General features: G+C 44.5%; 1 protein-coding gene across 3 annotated transcripts in view; it reads left to right on the forward strand.

Annotated features, from left to right (window-relative positions):
• The first annotated feature begins 17,477 nt into the window (after positions 1-17,477).
• The window catches only part of psme4a (proteasome activator subunit 4a), a 31,754-nt gene continuing 27,369 nt past the window's right edge, over positions 17,478-21,862 (forward strand). Inside the window, exons 1-4 of one of the 3 annotated variants that reach the window (XM_030378500.1) lie at positions 17,478-18,177; positions 19,163-19,303; positions 19,623-19,739; positions 21,674-21,730. In XM_030378500.1, the coding sequence (XP_030234360.1) occupies positions 17,969-18,177; positions 19,163-19,303; positions 19,623-19,739; positions 21,674-21,730 (524 nt within the window). In that variant the 5' untranslated portion in view covers positions 17,478-17,968. Of the gene's footprint in view, positions 18,178-18,910; positions 19,019-19,162; positions 19,304-19,622; positions 19,740-21,673; positions 21,731-21,862 lie in introns of those variants that run through there. The other 2 variants (XM_030378503.1, XM_030378502.1) reach the window with 2 other exon arrangements.

The following is a 21,862-nucleotide window of genomic DNA, read 5'->3' on the forward strand; positions in this document are numbered from 1 at the left end:
TATGGCGCGCCTCCTCTGCTCCTCTTTCTTACCATCCACCTCCTCCTTCTCCTTGCACTGACTCTCTGAGCATTGTGGGTAATCTGGGAAGTGATCCCTCCAGAGCTTCTTCAGCTCCTCGTCCAGGAAAGCGTGTGCGTTCTCCTCAACCCTCTGGAACAGAAAGGACAACTTTCCTCTGACTAACTAAGGACATCAGAAGCATCTGTCCTGGATTCCCGTCCCGCTGGTCTAAAGAGGTCTAATTATGCTTTCTAATTTTCATGTAGAGCTAAAGTCAAATGTCTTGTTGGACATTTACACACCTTGATCAGCTCTGTTGGATGCTGCTGAGAACTGGTAACCTTTGACCTCTCCTGGGATTGTCTTTGGAGAGAACACACACAAACACACCAACACACACGCACAGACTACATTACATTTTTCCTAACTTGGAAACATCGGTAGAGTCTGAAAGTAACCAACTGGTCTGTTTGATCGTCTTTTTGAAACTCCTACCTCTCCTCTCCGGAGGGGCATCCATCTTTAAATTCAGGAGGTTTATCCATAGACAAGTCACTCTTCATGGAGACACAGCTGGGTCCAGGGGAGTCTGCCCTCTCCTGCTTGACTCTTCTAGAAAAACGAGAACCAGGATTTATAGACGTTTGATAGAATCTGTATTTTAACCATCTGATAATTCCTCACCTCTTGTCAATGGACTGATTTCCTTCTTTAAACCTAACAGGTGGACTCATAGATTGGTCACTCTTCATGGAGACAGGGGAGCTGGGTCCAGGGGAGTCTGCTCTCCCCTGCCTCCTTCTAGAAAAACAAACACCACAGGGAAGTGGGCATTTGTGGATGTCATTTCATTTGATAATTTATCGGAATCAGAATCAGAATCAGAATGATTTTATTGCCAAGAAGGCAATATACAATGAACAAACAGTGACTATCATCTATACAATATAACACAGGGGCTATTCAACTGCCTTCTTATGAGTCAAGATTACTGAAATATAAATATAAGTGGGAGGGAGGGGCAGTCAGAATACATTTCTACACAGAACTGTGATATTCCTCATGTACTCTGTTCTTTGAATATGCTGTTGGTCTTATGATTCATTTCATTCATACTATTCAAAGCAACAGTCAAAATAAATGGCCTCAGCTATAAATCAATCCAGCACGAGGTGATCATGTGATCAGACATTGGTACTGTTCTTATAGACTGTTCCCCTCACCTTATCATCGGCATCTACATCTCCAAGGACAGCTAGCATGCGGTCTGTGAAGGGTTTCTGAGTTGGACCAAGAAGCCATGCAACGCAGATGCAGATGATCAAGGTGATCATCAGGGCCACATGTTGAATAGCCCTGAGCATTGGCTGAATCCTCACCTTTTCTTAGAAGGTTGGTCATTTCCATCTTTAAACGTAACAGGTGGATCCATAGAGTGTTCAGTCTCCATGGAGTCACAGCTGGATGCAGGGGAGTCTGCTCTCTCCTGCTGCTCCGGGCTTCAACACAACACACACACAGCTGTTACTCAGAGTAATGATGGAGTCATGATGCATCACTGCTGAGCTCTGAGATGGACAACAGTCCCAGACAGAGAGATCCTCTTCTCACCTCTTAGCTTTGCTCTGACAACCATGTTCCCCAGACAGAGTGGTCTTAGAGGTAGGACCCCCCTCCTTTCTCTCCTCATCCATAGCAGACTGGCGACCTGGACACAAACACACACAACTCAGTGAACACTTTATTTGCCTTTTGAACTAGATTAGATTAGTTGATTGAGTCGTTTTCCGGATCACTTTTCAGTCTGAGTTTGAATAAGAGAGCCTTTTAGTTTTGTAAAAATGGGTTAGTGGCCGGTTGTGATGGTTGAGGCAGCCTCACCTGACCCGAGTGAGACTGATTAGACTCTGGATGAGGCCGTGACAAGGGAATTACGCTGGGAACCAACCAGTAGGACCAAATCCACTCCCAGTTCACACTCCTCTCAGACTAGCCTCCTATAGACTGCTGTTCCATGACTCCTCTCAGAAATGAAGAATAATGACTTCATTATAATATGGGTTAGAGACAGAGAGCTCTGATGAGTACAAGCTCAGACAGAGAAAAACAAAGAGACCAGAGGCCATGACCGGCGACGTTCTATACATTATCCCGCTTATTACACGGCTACTTGCCAAAACGATAAAAGAAACTTCACATGTTGTGCTTTCTAATTTATTTGTTACCAGCAGTGAGCGAAATACCCGTCAATATTCGGGGGGGGGGTCCCCATCCCCCAATTGTTGCGCAATTCCGGCCTACTCCAACTTGAAAGGCTGCTTCACTAAGACCACAACCAACCACAACGCCTTCATAACCATAGAGTATGCCGAAGCCGGAAAAGAAATGCGCTAGAAGTACCATATATTTACAGTTGTTGTTATGTCACTGAGGATCTATCTGAATGTATTCCGTATTCACGTGCAATTGGTGTCATGGGGCCTAAAAAAAAAAGAAAGTGTGGTTCCTGTTGGTTGTCAGTTGAGGTCATGGGTAGGTAGGGAATTTTTTTTTTTTTTCCAGCGGCAGCGAATGATAGGTAGGTTGTTTTCATTTAAAAACGAGAAAATTCGCTCATCCTTGTACAGAATGAAGAGGTGCTGTACCAAAACGTAATTATAGAGGTGTTGTACCAAAACGTAATTACATAAAATATATATATATATATATATATTTTTTTATATAAAACTCATAAAATAATTTGGGTCGCACATAAATTGACAGGGTCGGTCGGAAACCGGAACCAAACAACATTTTTTTTTAGGCCCGGTGCAGTAATAAACAAGTTGCCAACTGGAGACGATCGCACGGATCCTTCATTGCTTCACGCAGCTGCATAGAACAAACATTGGGAAACATCAACACAGCGAGTCAACCAGGTCACCTGGGAGTCAAACCAAATGGAGCATACACATTGGATGTGGCTCCTATAAACATGGTGAAGGACCAATACCGCAGCCGAATCACCAATGAACATTTGCATCAATGTCTTCGTCTGGCCATCACAGCTTTTGTGCCAAAATTCAAAGCCTTGGCAGCAGACCAAAGGTGCCACTTCTCCCACTGAACAGTGGCTGGCAAATTGTACTATAGTTCTGGACTTATTTGAACTTTGATTCTTGGGATGGTTTGATTCCCCTTTGGTGGGTGGGTGTGTGAAGCGGTTGGGGGATGGGTAAAATGGAGATACGGTTATATGGAGATAGATATTGTGTATACGCTTATATTTCTTTTTTGTTTTTCATGGACCTTAATAAACTGACCTTTGACCTTTTGAAAAAAAATATTTTGCATTAACTAATCTATATGGCATGCTCTTATTATCAATGATGTAACACCGATTATTTCAGCATTGGGAGTCTCTTTCTCTCCCTCTACGGCTCTCGCTGTGATTTAAACCATAGGTACTGAGTCCATAGCAGCAGGAACCCCCCTGTAAAAGTGGTACAGTCCAGCATCATGTTACTAGGAGGATTTATAAACCAGACTACACACAAATATTGAACTTGTGATTTAAATATTAGGTCTTTCAGTATTTCTTTCACATCCTTATTTTCATTGGGACTAGCATCAAGACAAACTGATCACTTCAGTATCGGACACAAGGTTTAATTTACCACATTGCTCAGAGAAGCACAATAGTGAACCATTCAATTAAAGTTGTATTTCTCTAGAGTAAAATGTGTCTGGAAAATGTTGTCAAGTGTAACACTGAACCTTTATATTAGTCATTATATCTTACTACTATAATAGCAGGCCTGTCGCACCAGTTACTCAAGTGCGCATGTGCCAAGCGCAAATGCATATAAACAGCGCAATTATGCACATGTGCACGAAAACGCGCACACAACACACACAAGCACGCGCGCACACCGCACGTCAACACAAACTCTACCAGGTAAGACGTTCTGTCTATAGACTATATCAATTGCGATAAAATAAGGGAAGAGACCCTTTCTCACCTCGACAAGCAACGGAGAGTCGTGCATTTTGTCATTTAAAACCGTTAAATTCAAACATCGCGCTGACCGGCATATCAACACACATGGCTCCAAGTCTAGTTTTAATAATGTGAATTTCACATTAACCATCTATAGTTTCGGTAGGCTTTCCGAAACTATAGATGGATGATGGTGGTGAATCTAGTTGAGTTTAACGTGTCATGCAATGTGGGGCAGGATAGCTCAGCGACCACGTTCATCCATTTCTTTATCGCATAACCCTGCCGGCTGCAACAAGAATTGCAATCCGCCCTAAAAGACGCCATATGTTCATAAAGTACTCTGCCCCATGGACATATTCTAGAACTGTTGTTGTTTTAACTCAAATTATTCCGCACGTATCTTTCATCGTTTCTATATCAAATGCAGATATAGCGAGTGGTGTTGCACCTGTGATAAACAGTGTTGAGTTTCTGTTTAAAAAAAACATTTGAGAGGTTAAAATTGGAAGAGAAGTTAGAAATCAAACAACTTGGCCCAATGTGCCTTTTGGTTAGATTGCTTTATTGCTTATCGCGACAGGCCTAACCAAAAGACACATTGGTCGCCCGTTCGCGTTGTCGCCCAAGTTTTGTCGCTCGACGAATCATAATCTGTCGCTGTGCAAGTATTGGCGATTTAGTCGTGCCACATCTTTTGCACACCGACGGTGCTTCATGCCAATTCATTCTCAACCATGGCCGAGATAACAACCATTGCATGTCTTTACCTGTTGTGGAAGAGGGAGAGATGTCGGAGAAACCGACGCAGTCTATTCATAATATTGTATTGACCACGGAGGAGGCAAGTATTGATTAGACGATTTATTAGATACCTAATAAACCGTTGGAACACACAAGAACGGTAACCATAGCAATACCGGTAAGCAAACCCCGCGAAGCCCAATCCCTACGAGAGCTTTTGGCCGTGATATTAAATATAAAATTATAGTATATTACCAGTGTTGTATAGTAGCGAAGTAGAAATACTTCGTTACTGTACTTAAGTATTTTTTTGGGATATTTGTACTTTACTTTACTACTTATATTTCTCTGTACTTTTACTTTTACTTCGCTACATTTTGCGAAGAAAACGGATACTTTTACTCCGCTACATTTCCCTTGAAACCTTCGTTACTCGTTACAAAATCAACTCATCTTTAGAAAAAAAAAAAAGAATCATGAGAGATATGAGAATAACGTCGGGGACTGTGGTAGAACACAGACTGCGAGCCTGTTTGGCGAATCAGCTGTCCCAGCGCACGTTCGCAAAGCCCCCTTGCTTAGTTACTGTTGCTACGTCGATCAAAACTCCTACGACTGTCAACACACAAATGCAGGACGAGGGCAAGGGCTATCAAAATTCTACTATTTGTATCAGGCTGGTTTGTACACGCAGTATTACAACACTATCTTATACACTTCAATACGCTGTATATGTGCGTATTGGCGCAAAGTAGAATAAACGGAATAATCACCTCAAGGCAGGGCAATAAACAGTTTGATATGCCCGGCTCGCGGAAGGTTACCGACCTCGACTTCGTCTCGGGCGGTAAGCCGTCCACGAGCCGGGCATATCAAACTGTTTATTGCCCGGCCTCTCTGTGATTATTCCTTACTTATTCTCAAAATTCTGACCCTTTGCTTTTTTATTAACAGCAGTTACTTGTACTTTTACTTTCAGTACTTAAGTACATTTAATATCAGAAAAGTACTTTTGATACTTAAGTACAGTAAAGATCAGATACTTTAATACTTTTACTTAAGTACTATTCTAAAAGGTGACTTTTACTTTTACTTAAGTAATTTTCCAGTAAGGTATCTGTACTTTTACTTAAGTATGGCTTTTGAGTACTTTATACACCACTGTATATTACATATTATATATAGAGCTCCGGGAATCGCAAACGGCAACAATCACTGTCTCCTACATGCTACGGTTCACCCTGGACTGCACTGCAGGGAACGGTTGGCCGGTTGAATGAATCAGTTCGAATGAACAAATCTTTAACAAGAACGAACCAAACTGATTCTTCTCTCTTGTTCGTTCTCAGACTCGACTCCTCCCAATCACTAGTCGCTGACTCGCGTTGTTTGTTCACTGACAGTGAGTGGTGAAGAGGGAAGAGTCTTAGTGAGCAATTTTACCACGATTCAATATCAGTGAAATGGTAAATGCCTGCTGTCTTTGTACTTTCTGTATCATGCCAGATTAATCAAATATTTGAATGTCTCATAAATCTGTTGTTGTAGGGTAGTGTTATGCAAGCCGACAGCTCCCTCTGGTGGGCTATGGAGTCAGTTTCCTGCCATAATTCAAACCTGAAAAAAAAAGTTTCAAAGGCTTGTAAGTCTGGGTTTGAAAACTCAACACCTTGTAAAAAAGGTTTTGCAACACTGAAAAAAGAGATTATAACCTGAAAAAAAATAAAACTAAAATTCAAACATCTCTAAACATGATTTTGTGTTCTATTTTATCTTCTTCATCATTTTCAGCAACACATTTTCAAAGTTCAAACAATTTCACCAGCGCATTTGCAGAGTTTCAAATCTGGCACTGTTCTAACGGTGTATTTCATTGTTGCCCGGTTTTGAAACCTTGTAAATGGGATTCTGCAAACAGGTGTTGATACATTGAGAAATACGTTTTGAAAGGTTGAATATTTAGTTTTAAAAACTTGTAAAGGTGTACGTTTACGACATTGCAACGTATTTTTTCAGAACTGACTTTTCAGCACTGACTTTTCAGAGATTTGAGCGCAAGCTTTGAGTCACGTGAATATTGGCAGTGTTCTGACGCCACTCGTTTTGAAACTCCTGACAGTCGAATCTGAAAACGTTCCTGGGGGCGGGACCATTTAGCTCTAAACCTATTGGTTGCTCTCGGCTGACGTACATTCCAATCACCTGTGCCGTTCACCGGGCTGTTCTTGATTGACAGTGCTCTGCCGATGACACGAATAACAACGGGTTGATTTCGCGGTTGATTTTGATTTCCATTTTCTGGAACCAGAGTCTCATCTCCATAGGACGCGACTAGCAAGGACGCGTCCTAGCAAGGCTGCAGCCTTCACTTTGGGAAACAGCCATGGTTCCAGAAAATGGAAATCAAAATCAACCGCGAAAGTCGCTTGTTATTTGTGTCATCGGCAGAGCACTGTCAATCACGCACAGCCCGGTGAACGGCACATGTGATTGGAATGTACGTCAGCCGAGAGCAACCAATAGGTTTAGAGCTAAATGGTCCGGCCCCCAGGAACGTTTTCAGATTCGACTGTCAGGAGTTTCAAAACGAGTGGCGTCAGAACACTGCCAATATTCACGTGACTCAAAGCTTGCGCCTGTGTGGTCAAATCTCTGAAAAGTCGGTGCTGAAAAGTCAGTTCTGAAAAAATACGTTGTAATGTCGTTAACGTACACCTTTACAAGTTTTTAAAACTAAATATTCAACCTTTCAAAACGTATTTCTCAATGTATGAACACCTGTTTGCAGAATCCCATTTACAAGGTTTCAAAACCGGGCAACAATGAAATACACTGTTAGAACAGTGCCAGATTTGAAACTCTGCAAATGCGCTGGTGAAATTGTTTGAACTTTGAAAATGTGTTGGTGAAAATGATGAAGAAGATAAAATAGAACACAAAATCATGTTTACAGATGTTTGAATTTTAGTTTTAGTTTTTTTCAGGTTATAATCTCTTTTTTCAGTGTTGCAAAACCTTTATTACAAGGTGTTGAGTTTTCAAACCCAGACTTACAAGCCTTTGAAACCTTTTTTTTCAGGTTTGAATTATGGCAGGAAACTGACTCCATAGTGGGCTTGTGTGTGTATGCACTCGGGTAGTCAACACGCGTCAGTCGTTTATGTGCCAGCTCGTTAAGTCATGTTACTTTTAGAGACACAGCCCGACTCCGTGTATTATTCTATGCACCTTCACTTGCGTATTATTCTATATGCACCTTCACTTGCAACATCTGTCTCGTTCTTTCATTGGTTCGTTCTCCACCCGGGACCCCCACCATCATTGCTAAATGGAGTTTATTATCTTGCTGATATGTTAAACATCCTAGGGCTGGGCGATATGGACCAAAACTCATATCTCGGTATTTTCTGTTCGAATGGCGATGCACGATATGATAACGATATTTTGAACAAAACAGATAAAGTGTGTAGTTTTAACTCCGCGCCGCTATCAACCATTTATTTAGTGTTTTCTTTTTTTTTTGCTCAACGAAGCACAGCTGTGCTTTAACAACAGATATGTAAGGGATAATGTAAAGAACGCTGGTCATTATCGGGAAAATAAGCCCAGACAGGGCGAACAGGACACCGACCTGAAGGGGCTTATTTTCAATAATGACCAACGACGTTCTATACATTATCCCGCTTATTACACGGCTACTTGCCTCAACCAAAAAATTACAATTTATTTGTGACCAGCATTCGTAGTGTTGATCAGCAGGGAAATAGTCCACCAAAGACGTTGACGTCGCATAGCAAGCGAAGACGCTGGAGTTGACAAGTTACCGGACTATTTGCGGAGTGTTACCAAAGACGTCACCTGAGACAAAAAATCCTTGACAGCCTCTTCTATAATATGAATGATTTTAGCTTCTGTGTGCCCGTGCCCGCAATAAATCACACACGGGCTAAAATCATTCAAATTAATGTGCTTTATTTTTATCTTCCACTATTGGAGCACGTACTACTTTCTTGCGCTCCGCCTCTGACTACGAGATGGTTAGTGCTACTAACCATCTGCTGTCGGCTCCCAGACACGTTCCCTCCAGGGCCTATGATCTCTCAGGGGCAACACACCCTTCACTTTGACCGGCAGTGGGTCTGCTTATAGGTCGGAATAGGGTCAGAATGAAGCGGCCACCGATTCTTGCCGGGTGCTTTATTCTTTTACACACAACCGGACTCTATCATTACTTCACTAGCATGCACGCTACCGCTCGCTCGTCCACTGCACTCACACGCCAACCACACCACACACAAACACACACACACACACACACACACACACACACACACACACACACACACACACACACACACACACACACACACACACACACACAGAGACACAGAGTGATATGCGCACCAGATACTTTCTCGTGCGAACGAGATACTTTCTCGTGCGCACCAGATACTTTCTCGTGCTCACGATAAACGTTTTGTTGTGATGCGAAACGTCCGTGGGTGGGAGAACGCTACGTACATATAAGGGGCGGGATTGAGCAGCTGAACATGATTTGTAGGCTCAGAGAGCAGCGGTCAGCTTTATAAAATAGCGCTCGCAAGGCAACATCAAAATAACATATACCGGTATGGCGATATTGTCTCAACTACATATCGCTTTCAAAAAAGTTTGAAAACGCTTAAAGTTGTAATGTTGATTGATGACCGACTTCCACGATAATGAGAACGCGATTGGACCTGAGTCTGACTGACTCAGCTGAGAAACGTGCATTCCATGATTCGATTCACCGGCTCGAATCATGGAACCGGAAACTCGACTGAACGAACGAACGAACGATTCCGAACGACTCTTCTTGGCGAACTGACCGACGCGAACTGAATCAAGGAAAGGAATCATTGAATCCATCACTAGCGTTTGGTGCGAACGCAAATAGACTAAAACCTAAAGAAAATATATACCGTAGTAAACAAGGTCTACCTTATCTTTTTCTAGATGTGTTCCGCCCCAGACAGTATAAAGTAATAAAAGTACAAATGCGAGGGATAAAAAACATAGACTAAAACCTGAAGAAAATATATACCGTAGTAAAGGTCTACCTTATATTTTTCTTGACGTGATCCACCCCAGACAGTATAAAGTAATAAAAGTTCCAATGCGAGGGATGAAACATTTGTAGAAGAGGGAAGTTGAAATGAGGTGAGTTTGAAATGAGGTAGCAGACCTTAACGTCTGAACCCCGAGGGCGTGTTTGAAGCTCCTGTCAAACATGAGGTGGTGGCTTGCCATTGGCGTAGGATTGGCGGGAGTTGCCACGGTAACAGCACGTCAATACCATTATCGACGAACGATCCAAACATCCAATCAATCATTGTCACCAACCTGCTAACCGGTCATGACCGTCATTTCATCCTCCCACACGAAGGGTTCACTCTGAGTTCAGCCAAAAAACAAACCCACAGTGGTAACAGGAACTAGTCTGACCACACACAAACGTGCAGTAGCGATGCAGTCGCTGTAGCTGTAAGGCCTATATATCATGCAGTAAATGTTATTGTAGGGACTATGTAACATTATGTTTATCTTATTGTAGGGCCGATATAACATGCAGTATTTGTATATTTTTGTTGACCCAAAATGATGAATCATTGAAGAGAAAGAATCGTAACTCATTATAAATTAATATATTACATGTCCTATAATGTTGTTCACTGTCTGTTTTCTCCTCAACACCTTTTATAACCTTTAATGCCATAACTTCATTAACAGTTCCTGTCATGTAGAATGTGTAAAGAATCCATTTAGATAACATAATCCATGGTCTATATTTCTTTAAAGTGTAATTCCGGCGGAAATTGAACACAGGGTCTTTGTTTTGGCATGGAAAACCATCAAATAAGCCTTCCAGATACCTTTTTCATTGAAAATCGAGTATTAGAGTTTGCCCGGCGCAATGTTTGGCTTCCATGTTATTGGCTTGGGGCAGTGCGTTTCGCTTCCAAATCTGCATTTTTGAAACACTAATATTGCTAAAAATAGCCCCAAACCTCTGCAGTAGCATGACTAGGGTCCCTACACATAAAATGAAGCACCAACAACTTAGGGCGTATTCACACCAGGAAAGTCCTTAGTTCAATCTCTATGGTCCGGACCAAAACGCAATGTTTATTCATTGGTTTGGTGCAGTCCGAGAATTTGTTCACAACGCACGTGTGTGCATAGATCGTTCAATCATTGGACAAGTCGGTTGGGGGCGGGGTAACGCCGGTTAACGCATTAAAAAAAAGTAAACAAAGAAAACAAACTATGGAGGTTATGGAGATTTCAGCGTGCTGCCCTCTTACTTTTGGAGGACCAGAGGCGTTTGGCACGACAACGTAGATTTTATTAGGGTTCGAACGCCTTCTCCCCCATCCATGTACTGAATGTATAAATGCGTCGGAATTTTTATAACTGTTCTCCAACATACTTTTTATGTTGGCGTCTGCCCAAATATCCAAAAGACATTTCGTCTCCTCTTCGCTACAGGTTGAGCCACAGCTCATTTTTAACGGGTCTGATAATGTGATGCCGGTCTGATCTTTGAATTTACCGCCCTAATCAAACAATATAAATAAACAAGCATCAATGGGAGCCTGTTGCGTCCAAAGAGGCATATTATTTTTAGAACTGGGTCGGACCGAGCGCGGTCGCTTTCACATCTTAAGCGAACCGCACCAGGGTTCGTTTGGAAGCGAACCACTCCGGCTGGGTCTCAGACCGGCTGTTTGGTCCACTCCAGAGTTCGTTGGTTTGTATTCACACCAGCCCAAAAGGTCTGCACCTGCGATTTCTTTGGTTTGGTTCGAACCAAACAAGGCAGGTGTGAATACGGCCTTAGTTTGCAAACCCGGAGTTTATTTAAAAACACTGTTTTACAAGCATTACGTGTTTACAGGAAGTCCACACAAGTCGATTACCGAATGCGCCGGAGTTCAGTTCAAGGAGGAATGTTTTGGAATTTATCCTCATCATCCTCATCGTCATCCGCTTATCCGGGGTCGGGTCGCGGGGGGAGCAGCTCAAGCAGGGGGCCCCAGACTTCCCTTTCCCGGGCCACATTGACCAGCTCTGACGGGGGGATCCCGAGGCGTTCCCAGGCCAGTGTTGAGATATAATCTCTCCACCTAGTCCTGGGTCTTCCCCGAGGTCTCCTCCCCACTGGACGTGCCTGAAACACCTCCCAAGGAAGGCGCCCAGTGGGCATCCTTACCAGATGCCCGAACCACCTCAACTGACTCCTTTCTAAGTAAAGGAGCAGCGGCTCTAATCCGAGTTCCTCACGGATGGCTGAGCTTCTCACCCTATCCCTAAGGGAGACGCCAGCCACCCTTCTGAGAAAACTCATCTCGGCCGCTTGTACCCGCAATCTCGTCCTTTCGGTCATCACCCAGCCCTCATGACCATAGGTGAGGATAGGAACGAAGATCGACCGGTAGATCGAGAGCTTTGCCTTGCGGCTCAGCTCTCTTTTCGTTACAACGGTGCGGTAAAGCGAACGCAATACCGCCCCCGCTGCTCCGATTCTCCGGCCAATCTCACGCTCCATAGTACCCTCACTCCATAGTACGCGAACAAGACCCCGAGGTACTTGAACTCCTTCACTTGGGCTAAGGACTCATTTCCTACCCGGAGTAAGCAATCCACCGTTTTCCTGCTAAGAGTCATGGCCTCAGATTTAGCGGTGCTGATCCTCATCCCAGCCGCTTCACACTCGGCCGCCAGCCGATCCAGTGAGTGCTGAAGGTCACAGGCCGATGATCCAATGAGGACCACATCATCTGCAAAAAGCAGTGACGAGATCCTCAGACCACCGAACTGCAACCCCTCCCCACCACGACTACGCCTCGATATCCTGTCCATGTATATCACAAACAGGATTGGTGACAAGGCGCAGCCCTGGCGGAGACCAGCACCCACTGAGAACGAAACTGACTGGCTGCCGAGAACACGAACACAGCTCTCGCTTTGGGAGTACAAAGATTGGATGGCCCTGAGGATAGACCCCCTTACCCCATAATCCCGCAGCACCTCCAACAGTTTCTCCCGGGGGACCCGGTCATACGCCTTCTCCAGATCCACAAAACACATGTAGATCGGATGGGCATACTCCCAGGCCCCCTCCAGGATCCTTGCGAGAGTGAAGAGCTGGTCCGTAGTTCCACGTCCGGGGCGAAAACCGCATTGTTCCTCTTCAATCTGAGGTACGACAATCGGCCGAACCCTCCTTTCCAGCACCTTGGAGTAGACTTTACCAGGGAGGCTGAGAAGTGTGATACCCCGGTAATTGGCACACACTCTCTGGTCCCCCTTTTTGAACAGGGGAACCACCACCCCGGTTTGCCACTCCTTTGGCACTGTACCCGACTCCCACGCGATGTTGAATAGGCGTGTCAACCATGACAGCCCCTCAACACCCAGAGCCTTTAGCATTTCTGGCTGGATCTCATCAATCCCTGGGGCTTTGCCACTGCGGAGATGTTTGACTACCTCAGTGACCTCCACCAGGGAAATTGACGACGAAACACCATCAACCTCGAGCTCTGCCTCCAACATAGAGGGCGTGTTATTCGGATTCAGGAGTTCCTCAAAGTGTTCCTTCCAACGTCCGACGACCTCCTCAGTTGAGGTCAACAGAGTCCCATCCTTACTGTACACAGCTTGGATGGTTCCCCGTTTCCCCCTCCTGAGGTGCCGGATAGTCTTCCAGAAACACTTTGGTGCCGACCGAAAGTCCTTCTCCATGGCCTCTCCGAACTTCTCCCACACCCGCTGCTTAGCCTCCGACACGGCAGCCGCTGCAGCCCTTCGAGCCTGTCGGTACCTTGCAACCGAGTCAGGAGTCCTCCAGGATATCATATCCCGGAAGGCCTCCTTCTTCAGTCTGACGGCTTCCCTGACCACCGGTGTCCACCACGGTGTCCGAGGGTTACCGCCCCTTGAGGAGCCTAAGACCCTGAGGCCACAGCTAGCCACCGCAGCTTCAGCAATGGAGGCTTTGAACACCGCCCACTCCGGCTCAATGCCCCCAACCTCCACAGGAATGCCAGAAAAGCTCCACCGGAGGTGTGAGTTGAAGATACCTAGGACGGGGGCCTCCTCCAGACGTTCCCAGTTCACCCTCACTACTCGTTTGGGCTTACCAGGTCTATCCGGAAATTTCCCCCATTCCCTGATCCAACTCACAACCAGATGGTGGTCGGTTGACAGTTCCGCCCCTCTCTTTACCCGAGTGTCCAAAACATGCGGCCTCAGATCAGATGACACGATCACGAAATCGATCATCGATCTTCGGCCTAGGGTACTCTGGTACCAGGTACACTTATGAGCACCCTTATGTTCGAACATGGTGTTTGTTATGGATAATCCATGACTATCACAGAAGTCCAATAACAAACGACCGCTCGGGTTTAGATCAGGGAGGCCGTTCCTCCCCACCACGCTTCTCCAGGTGTCTCCATCGTTGCCCACGTGGGCGTTGAAGTCTCCCAGCAGAACTACGGAGTCCCCTACTGGAGCCCCATACAGGACTCCATTCAGGGTCTCCAAGAAGGCCGAGTACTCTGAGCTGCTGTTTGGTGCATACGCACAAACAACAGTCAGAGTTTTCCCCCCTACAACCCTTAGGCGCAGGGAGGCGACCCTCTCGTCTACCGGGGTAAACTCCAACACCGCGGCGCTCAGCCGGGGATTTATGAGTATCCCCACACCCGCCCGGCGCCTCACGCCCTCGGCAACTCCGGAGAAGAATAGAGTCCAACCCTTATCCAGGAGTACGGTACCAGAGCTGAGACTGTGCGTGGAGGTAAGCCCCACCAGATCTAACTGATAGCGCTCCACCTCCCTCACAAGCTCCGGTTCCTTTCCCCACAGCGAGGTGACGTTCCACGTCCCCAGAGCCAGCTTCTGCCGCCCGGGTCTGGTCCGTCGAGACCCCTGACCTTCGCTGCCACCCATGTGGCTGCGCACCCGACCCCAACGGGTCTTCCCACAGGTGGTGGGCCCATTGGATGAAGAGAGGGGGGGTGCCACGTAGTTTGTTCGGGCTGTGCCCGACCGGGCTCCGTGGCAAACCCGGCCACCAGGCGCGCGCCATCGAGCCCTCCGTCTGGGCCTGGCTCCAGACGGGGGCCCCGGGCTTCCTCCGGGCCGGGTCACATCTCCTCTTTTACCGTTATTCATTGGAGTTTTTTGAACCATTCTTAGTCTGGCCCCTCACCTGAGACCACTCTGCCATGAGAGACCCTACCAGGAGCACAAGGCTCCAGACAACACAGCTCTCAGGTTCACAGGGACACGCAAACCTCTCCACCACGATAAGGTGACGGTTCCAGGAGAGTTTTGGAATTTATAATTTATGTAATTTATATTTATAAATAATATATAGCAAGTGTTGACATGTAAATTAAATGACTTGTATATGTAAGTTACAGTTACAATATATTTGTTTGCTACAATCAAGCATGGCACGTTGTTGACAGAAGACGCACTGCACACGTGATTGACGCAGATCGTGACCAATGCGCCGGAGTTACACCCATGGACATAATAAAGGATGGACCACGGACTGGAAAATGTCCGCCCATTCGTTCCTATACAAACTGCTCAGTGGCGCAGGGTAACATCATGGACATATTAAGGGTAACATACAGGAGCGATTTGCTTCCGCGTTATGGGGCCAAGACACGTGGCCTAGTCCGTGACGTACCGGATGCAGAAATATAGAACTGATACCGTAATGCACCGCTTCTTTGTCTTTGGATCTTTTGAATAAACGGATCAATACATGATGAATCACAATGATCGCAAGCAGAGGACCGTGAGAGTTATTGAGCAGCAGATGAACCAGTCCAAAAATCGGACCCGTTAACGGAGCACGGGGCGACATGAAATGACGGACCCCCGTCCACAGCCAGCTTAAACAGCTGCAATACCAGGCTTGGCCTCTGAGCACTGGTGGATTGCGGAAGTATGCGCCGCTCCTGGGGGCCTGGTTACACCGCATTCTGCGACCCACCGAAAAGTGTGACCCCAGGGGGCGCTGTTGCATATTTTCTGCATGAGATTGAAGCGTAGACAGGCATGACTATTTTAGGTGCAATATTTATTCATAATGTCAAAATATAACACTTTGAATAAGAATAATAGTGTTAGCAGAGTCACACTCTCTCGGTGGAATAATAATTCCAATACGTGACAGATAACTTCTCTCTTTAGCCGTAGTTTATTGTAAACCGTGAACGGACACACGCTCTCCAAGAGCTAGAGATGGAAATTGGAGTAAACATTCCATTATATAGTCACAGACATGGCGCAACAGCGCCACCTTTTGGTTCTGAACAGGTAACTACGGTTACATGCAATCATACATATATCAACACAAAGTTTGATCAAACTAATAGTGCATATATTTCAGCTTTCTTTAGACCGTTTCTATTCGGGATTTTTTTTTTTTTTTTTTTTTTGCAGACTCGGGGGGGCACATGTGGCTACGCCGCTGTAAGTTACAGTTACAAAATAATTGTTCGCTACAATCAAGCATGGCACGTTGTTGACAGAAGACGCACTGCACACGTGATTTACACATAGAGTGAAGGACAGCTCAAGCACCGGAGAAGACCCATCTACAGCTTGAAGTCAAGAGAGAGAGAAATGGTCCGTGTTTGTGTTTTTAAAGTTACACCCCAGAAACTTTCCATGGACGGTAGAATGACCGATCTCTGGTAGACCAGTTATTGTTTTGAATATGGACATTAGACGCCGATCGAGATGCTGATAAAGGATCACCGTTTCTGCAGTGCTCATTTCGATAAGGACGACTTCATCATTCCTAAAAGTGTCACTGAAGAAGAATACTATTCCACGAGCACACACACACACACACACACACACACACACACACACACACACACACACACACACACACACGCACACACACACACACACACACACACACGCGCGCGCGCGCGCGTTAGCGTAGATGAATTAGAGAATTAAAAAGATAATAATAAGTGTACTAAAGCAGCAGCACTGTGTGGATTTGAAAGACCTCCTTAAGGTCTTTCAGGTTGAAACAGAGCAGCTCTTTGCATCGATGTGGGGTGACACATAGTGAGTTGGGCAGCACGCTATCTGCCGGTCAGATGACAACTGGTCGCACGCAAGTCAATTTCTCTGCTATCATTTTGAGGGTTAATAATAAAGTGTTGTGTCCGCACCGCAGATATACATTGAACTGACTACTTTCAAATATGCCAGGATAAAGGTAAAAGAAGCATATCCAATGTTGTGGGAGGTACCCTCTGCTCTGCCCATGATACAAGAGGTTGCATAGATACCACATCACAACGTAGTCTGTAGTGTAGGATTCATCCCTTTATTATGTCCATGGGTACCATGCGGTACTAAGGGGTACTAAGTGTAATTCTGCTTTTTACCACGAGATGATGCCAACTACCTCCCTAACATCTGAGACCAGTGTGTAGTTCCATCATCAAAATAACGATGTACATAGTCTTGTATCAAACGTTTTATGGTCAGATCGAAGTGGGTTCGCTTAGTTCCACTATTAATAATACATACACACGGATTTTCGGAAACGTCAGCGGCGTGAAATGAATTGGAAATTATCTTCCAGAGTCGTTCAGAAAGGGGGCGAACTGTGTAGAAAATAGCGGATATTACTTGAGTTGTAGTTTTCGCGTCTAGCGGATATGACGAGCCTGGTGACTAGCAGACATCGGATGTCGGGTTTCGGATGCACTTTGCAGCAGTTGGACAATCCCTCAGCAGTGACAGTCCTCGGGATTTAGATGACTGTGTGTTTCTTTTTAGCGAGCTACCTTTAGCCAAACAGTTAGATATTGGGGCCAGGCTTCAAAGAGCCAGCATATGATTGTATTTTCAGTGCCAACGCCTTTCCATTGTTGACTTATTTTCCGCTAGCTTCCACATTCTAGCGTATCCAGTATCATGAATGGGGATCATAACAGCCCGGTGTAATTCAGCTGTCTGGAGATAACTTGTGGTTTGAGCTCTGAGTTCATGCTAGCCGTGTTGATTAGTTGTTAAATGGTCGTGGCTAGTCGGGAGCTCTGAGTTACACGTTACATTAGCCACATAGCATAGCATAGCTCCGTGCAGCGGTAGACAAGAGAAAACGGGACTCTATTAGCTAACGCTAGTGGGTTAGCTTTAAGTTGTATGAGTCGTAACATGAAACAAGTCGCGTCGGACACTTTAGGATTCGTTCCCCAGAAGGACATCGTTTATAACAAGCTCCTGCCCTATGCGGATAAACTCGACTCTGAGTCCAATGACATTCTGGCTAAGATCAAAGGGAACCTGTCCCGAGCCGTGCAGCTGAGGGAGCTATGGCCGGGGGTTCTGTTTTGGACAAGGAGACTCTCCACGTAAGTGTTGATCCACCTCAAGTATGTCTGAGACCTATTTGATCTAACGCTTAAAGGATAAAGACAATGATATGATACAGACATATGTGTGTAATCTCTTTTTAGGCTGATTGCTCGTATCGTGTTTTTTTTCGTTCAGCCACATCCACTTGTTTAACTTTGACGTGTGAGTTGTAGGATTCAGGTTATGCAAAGTCATAGCACACAAGACCTCTTAACACACACTAAACAATACGGAAGAGCTTATGATACCCTCGGGGGGGGGGGGGGGGATAACATCCAAGTATGGCTATTTGATGATGCCCAATCACAATGTAGCATTATGTAAACAGGGTCCAGTGTTGCTTTCACTTATGTCGTTTCCCATACCCTGTATAATACAATAATAATGTTTTTTTTTTTTTTAAATAAACTTTTTTTTTTTTAATTATTTCGACTGTTGCCTATTTATATCTCAAATGTTTATTGCATACAATAACATATCTTCAAATGCACACAGAAAGAGATAAGTTGAATGACCATGTCGTTGCTCTGTTCACAAAATTGTAATGCCATAGGTTCATACATGTCCTGAATCCCTCCCAGTCCTCATGTTAGCCAAAGCCCACTTTAGAGTGAGTCATGGTCTGCTTGAAATGGAAATCGAAAGGGGAGGTCTGTTCATGATCCTTCCAAGAATTGTAAACAAAAGCATGTGGAAAGGTCACTCACTATTGAGTGAGGGACATTATAGGTTATATAGTGGATGAAACAATCTGATATAACTAACAAAATACATTCCAATAGGATGCTTGAATCGTATTCAATGCTGAACGCCTTCCAAAGTTACCCATTGAATAATGTAAAAACAACGATGTTTCCATGTTGTCCTCGTTTTTCCTCAGGTGTTGTTGACCGGGAGGAACTTTTTATGGTGTATTAATTTAATTGTTCATTGCTTGAAGTCGGCCATTAATCTTTCAAATCTATGACCCTTGCTGTGTAGGTACATGCGTCTGTATGGACGGAAGTTCAGCAAAGAGGACCATGTTCTCTTCATCAAGCTGCTCTACGAGCTGGTCACTATCCCCAAGCTGGAGATCAGCATGATGCAAGGCCTTGCGCGTCTCCTCATCAACCTCCTCAAGTAAGAATTACTTTCCACAGCATCATCGAAACTTACGTTCCCTCACTCTCCTAGCATGGTTACGCAGTGGTCTTATCTTAATTACTTTCAATACAATTTTAGACTTTGGTCTTTTTAAAAGTTTTTAAATAGAATCTACATACAATGATGTTTTAATAATAATAATCATGACAATACGCTTTGTTCTCCATGATTATTATGGCCAGAAGTCGCTGCACAATTGTGGTATTTTGTCACTCAAGATTGACGGTAGTTGTCCAGCCTGTCAGATTTAACTGTCTGAAGATTTTGCTGACTGACCGAATGATCACTCCAACAGAAAAAGAGAGCTACTCTCAAGGGAGGACTTGGAGCTGCCCTGGAGGCCACTGTACGAACTGCAGGAGCGCATCCTCTACTCAAAGACGGAACACCTGGGCCTGAACTGGTTCCCCAAGTAAGCCCCAGTCTTTTGGGAGGGGGACTCTTTCTGATATTGGTTGAGTATTGGTGCTGAAGTGTTACCAATTGGATGGGCTATTCCCAGCAATCCAGAAATGTTAATGGCGAGAAATTATCTGAGTTGTCTGTCAACTGTTTTACCAATTAAATTGGACAAACTAAAATGGTCTTCCATTGTCCCAGTGGCTTATCCCCACTTGAAAAAAACAGAAGTACAGTTTCACTTTCCTTATCTGTAAAGCTGATAAAGCTATGTTCTCCGCTGATTACTCAAACTGTTAACAGTTCCTCTAAAGGGACGTTTAAAAATGATGGAGGAAAAAAGTTCTGCTACCCAGAGAAGGGCTGTACCCTAGAAGTTGACTCCCTCGAATTGTCGTTCAGAGAGCCTCAAGACACCTAAAATTCTCTATCTAACATTCGCAGGTTTATCATTGTTATATGTGCATTAGAATAACGGAATAAAACATGATAAAGAGGCCTAACATACTTGAATCGCATGACGTCTATCGTGGAAAAGAGAATTTTTATTATTACAAGAGAACGTCAGAATGTCAGTTCTAACAAAAGACCATCATATTAAAAACCGCCTTGACAGGCAAGTGGGGATATAGTCTCCACCATTATTTAAAAAATATTTGGACATGCTAATTAAACTCTATCTTAAAAGTCCTTTTCTATATGCAGGGAAATGGCGTGATTGTATGCAACAGAAGAATGTTAATCAACACAACTTTATGTCAAGAACTGATGATTGAGCCACCGTGTATTGTTCTTGTCGGGTTAATGTAAGAAAGATATAGGGTATTCATGCTCTGTAATAAAGCGGTCTTAAGATGCGGGGAACTAAGGGGACTGTACTCTAGATCCCGTGGTGTTAGAATTGAGAAGCCACAGCAATGATATCGTGAGGGAAAAAGAGACAGATCCAGGTCCGAATCAACCGCTTAGCGCTAGACCCATGGCGACTTGGACTGCTGACTGTGCCTTTCGCTTCCGGCTTCAGATGGCTATCCATTTGTTTAATATCCATCAGTTATTTCAACATTTAACTTTTTTTTTTTTTTTTACTCAAGTCTTGTGATATCTCGCATGGCTTATTGCGAAGTCTTGGAAAACGTGTTGCGTCAAGCTATCTGGGCAAAGCAAAACCTAATTCTGGATAACCGAAGTATGTTTTTTTTTTCCAAAATTTGTTTGGTCCATGTCCCTTTAGGGACTCCGTACTGGTTCAACTCGGGAAACTACACTGTACCAAAGAGAAAGGACTGGAACTCCATAGACCTCTTTGAAAAGGAGTTTATATAACCTGATTTTCCTTTCATTAATCACCACAGCATTGCAGACCATTTTCCACCTGTTCAAATTGCCTTTATTAATCCCTCAAATTTGATTAATGGCACTGAAATTAGCAGCGGCTTAACATATCTCCCCAAGGAAGGTAGTTATGACTGCTCCCTTAAATTTCAGTTAATTATATATCTCCAATTGTCATATAAATGCAATGTATTTTTTTTTCTTCATTTACTGCAATGGAAGAAAAACTCTCACTCCTCACTAACACAACACACTCTGGATGTTCCTCAAATGACGCCTCATTATGGTAACACTATGGTTGACGGAATGGGCCACCTTCCCTCACTCCATTTCCCAGCCCGCAGTGCGAGGTGCTCTTCTATGGTGCTATGGAAACATTGGTAGTTTGTCATTGCCGTGCCCTGAGGGGAATGCTACGGTTGCAGAATAACAAGCTGCACTGACTCATAGCCAGGCCTTAGTCACACGACGCCTGTAGACGCCACACATGTCTTTTAACCCAGGCACAAGATGGTGATTAGCCTTGTGCTACATGTTATATCTATTTCAAATGATTAGCATGTTGAATGTGCTGAACGTGTTCTTTATGCCTTTGTCTCCTCTCATATTCAGTTCTCCACGGCCTCGCTCTTCCTCTAAACTCATAATGATAAAATTGTTTCAGAGGTGGTAAGGACAATCCTTCTCTTTGTGTTATTTTTTGTTACTTTTGAAATCATCCTTTTTACGGCACCTGTTTTAATGATGCATGAGAAAAAAAGAAAGAAAGAACGAAACAAGCACCAAATGCACCAGGCCCCA

The sequence above is a fragment of the Gadus morhua genome, chromosome 15 (assembly GCF_902167405.1).
Source record: "Gadus morhua chromosome 15, gadMor3.0, whole genome shotgun sequence".
Taxonomy (NCBI): domain Eukaryota; kingdom Metazoa; phylum Chordata; class Actinopteri; order Gadiformes; family Gadidae; genus Gadus; species Gadus morhua.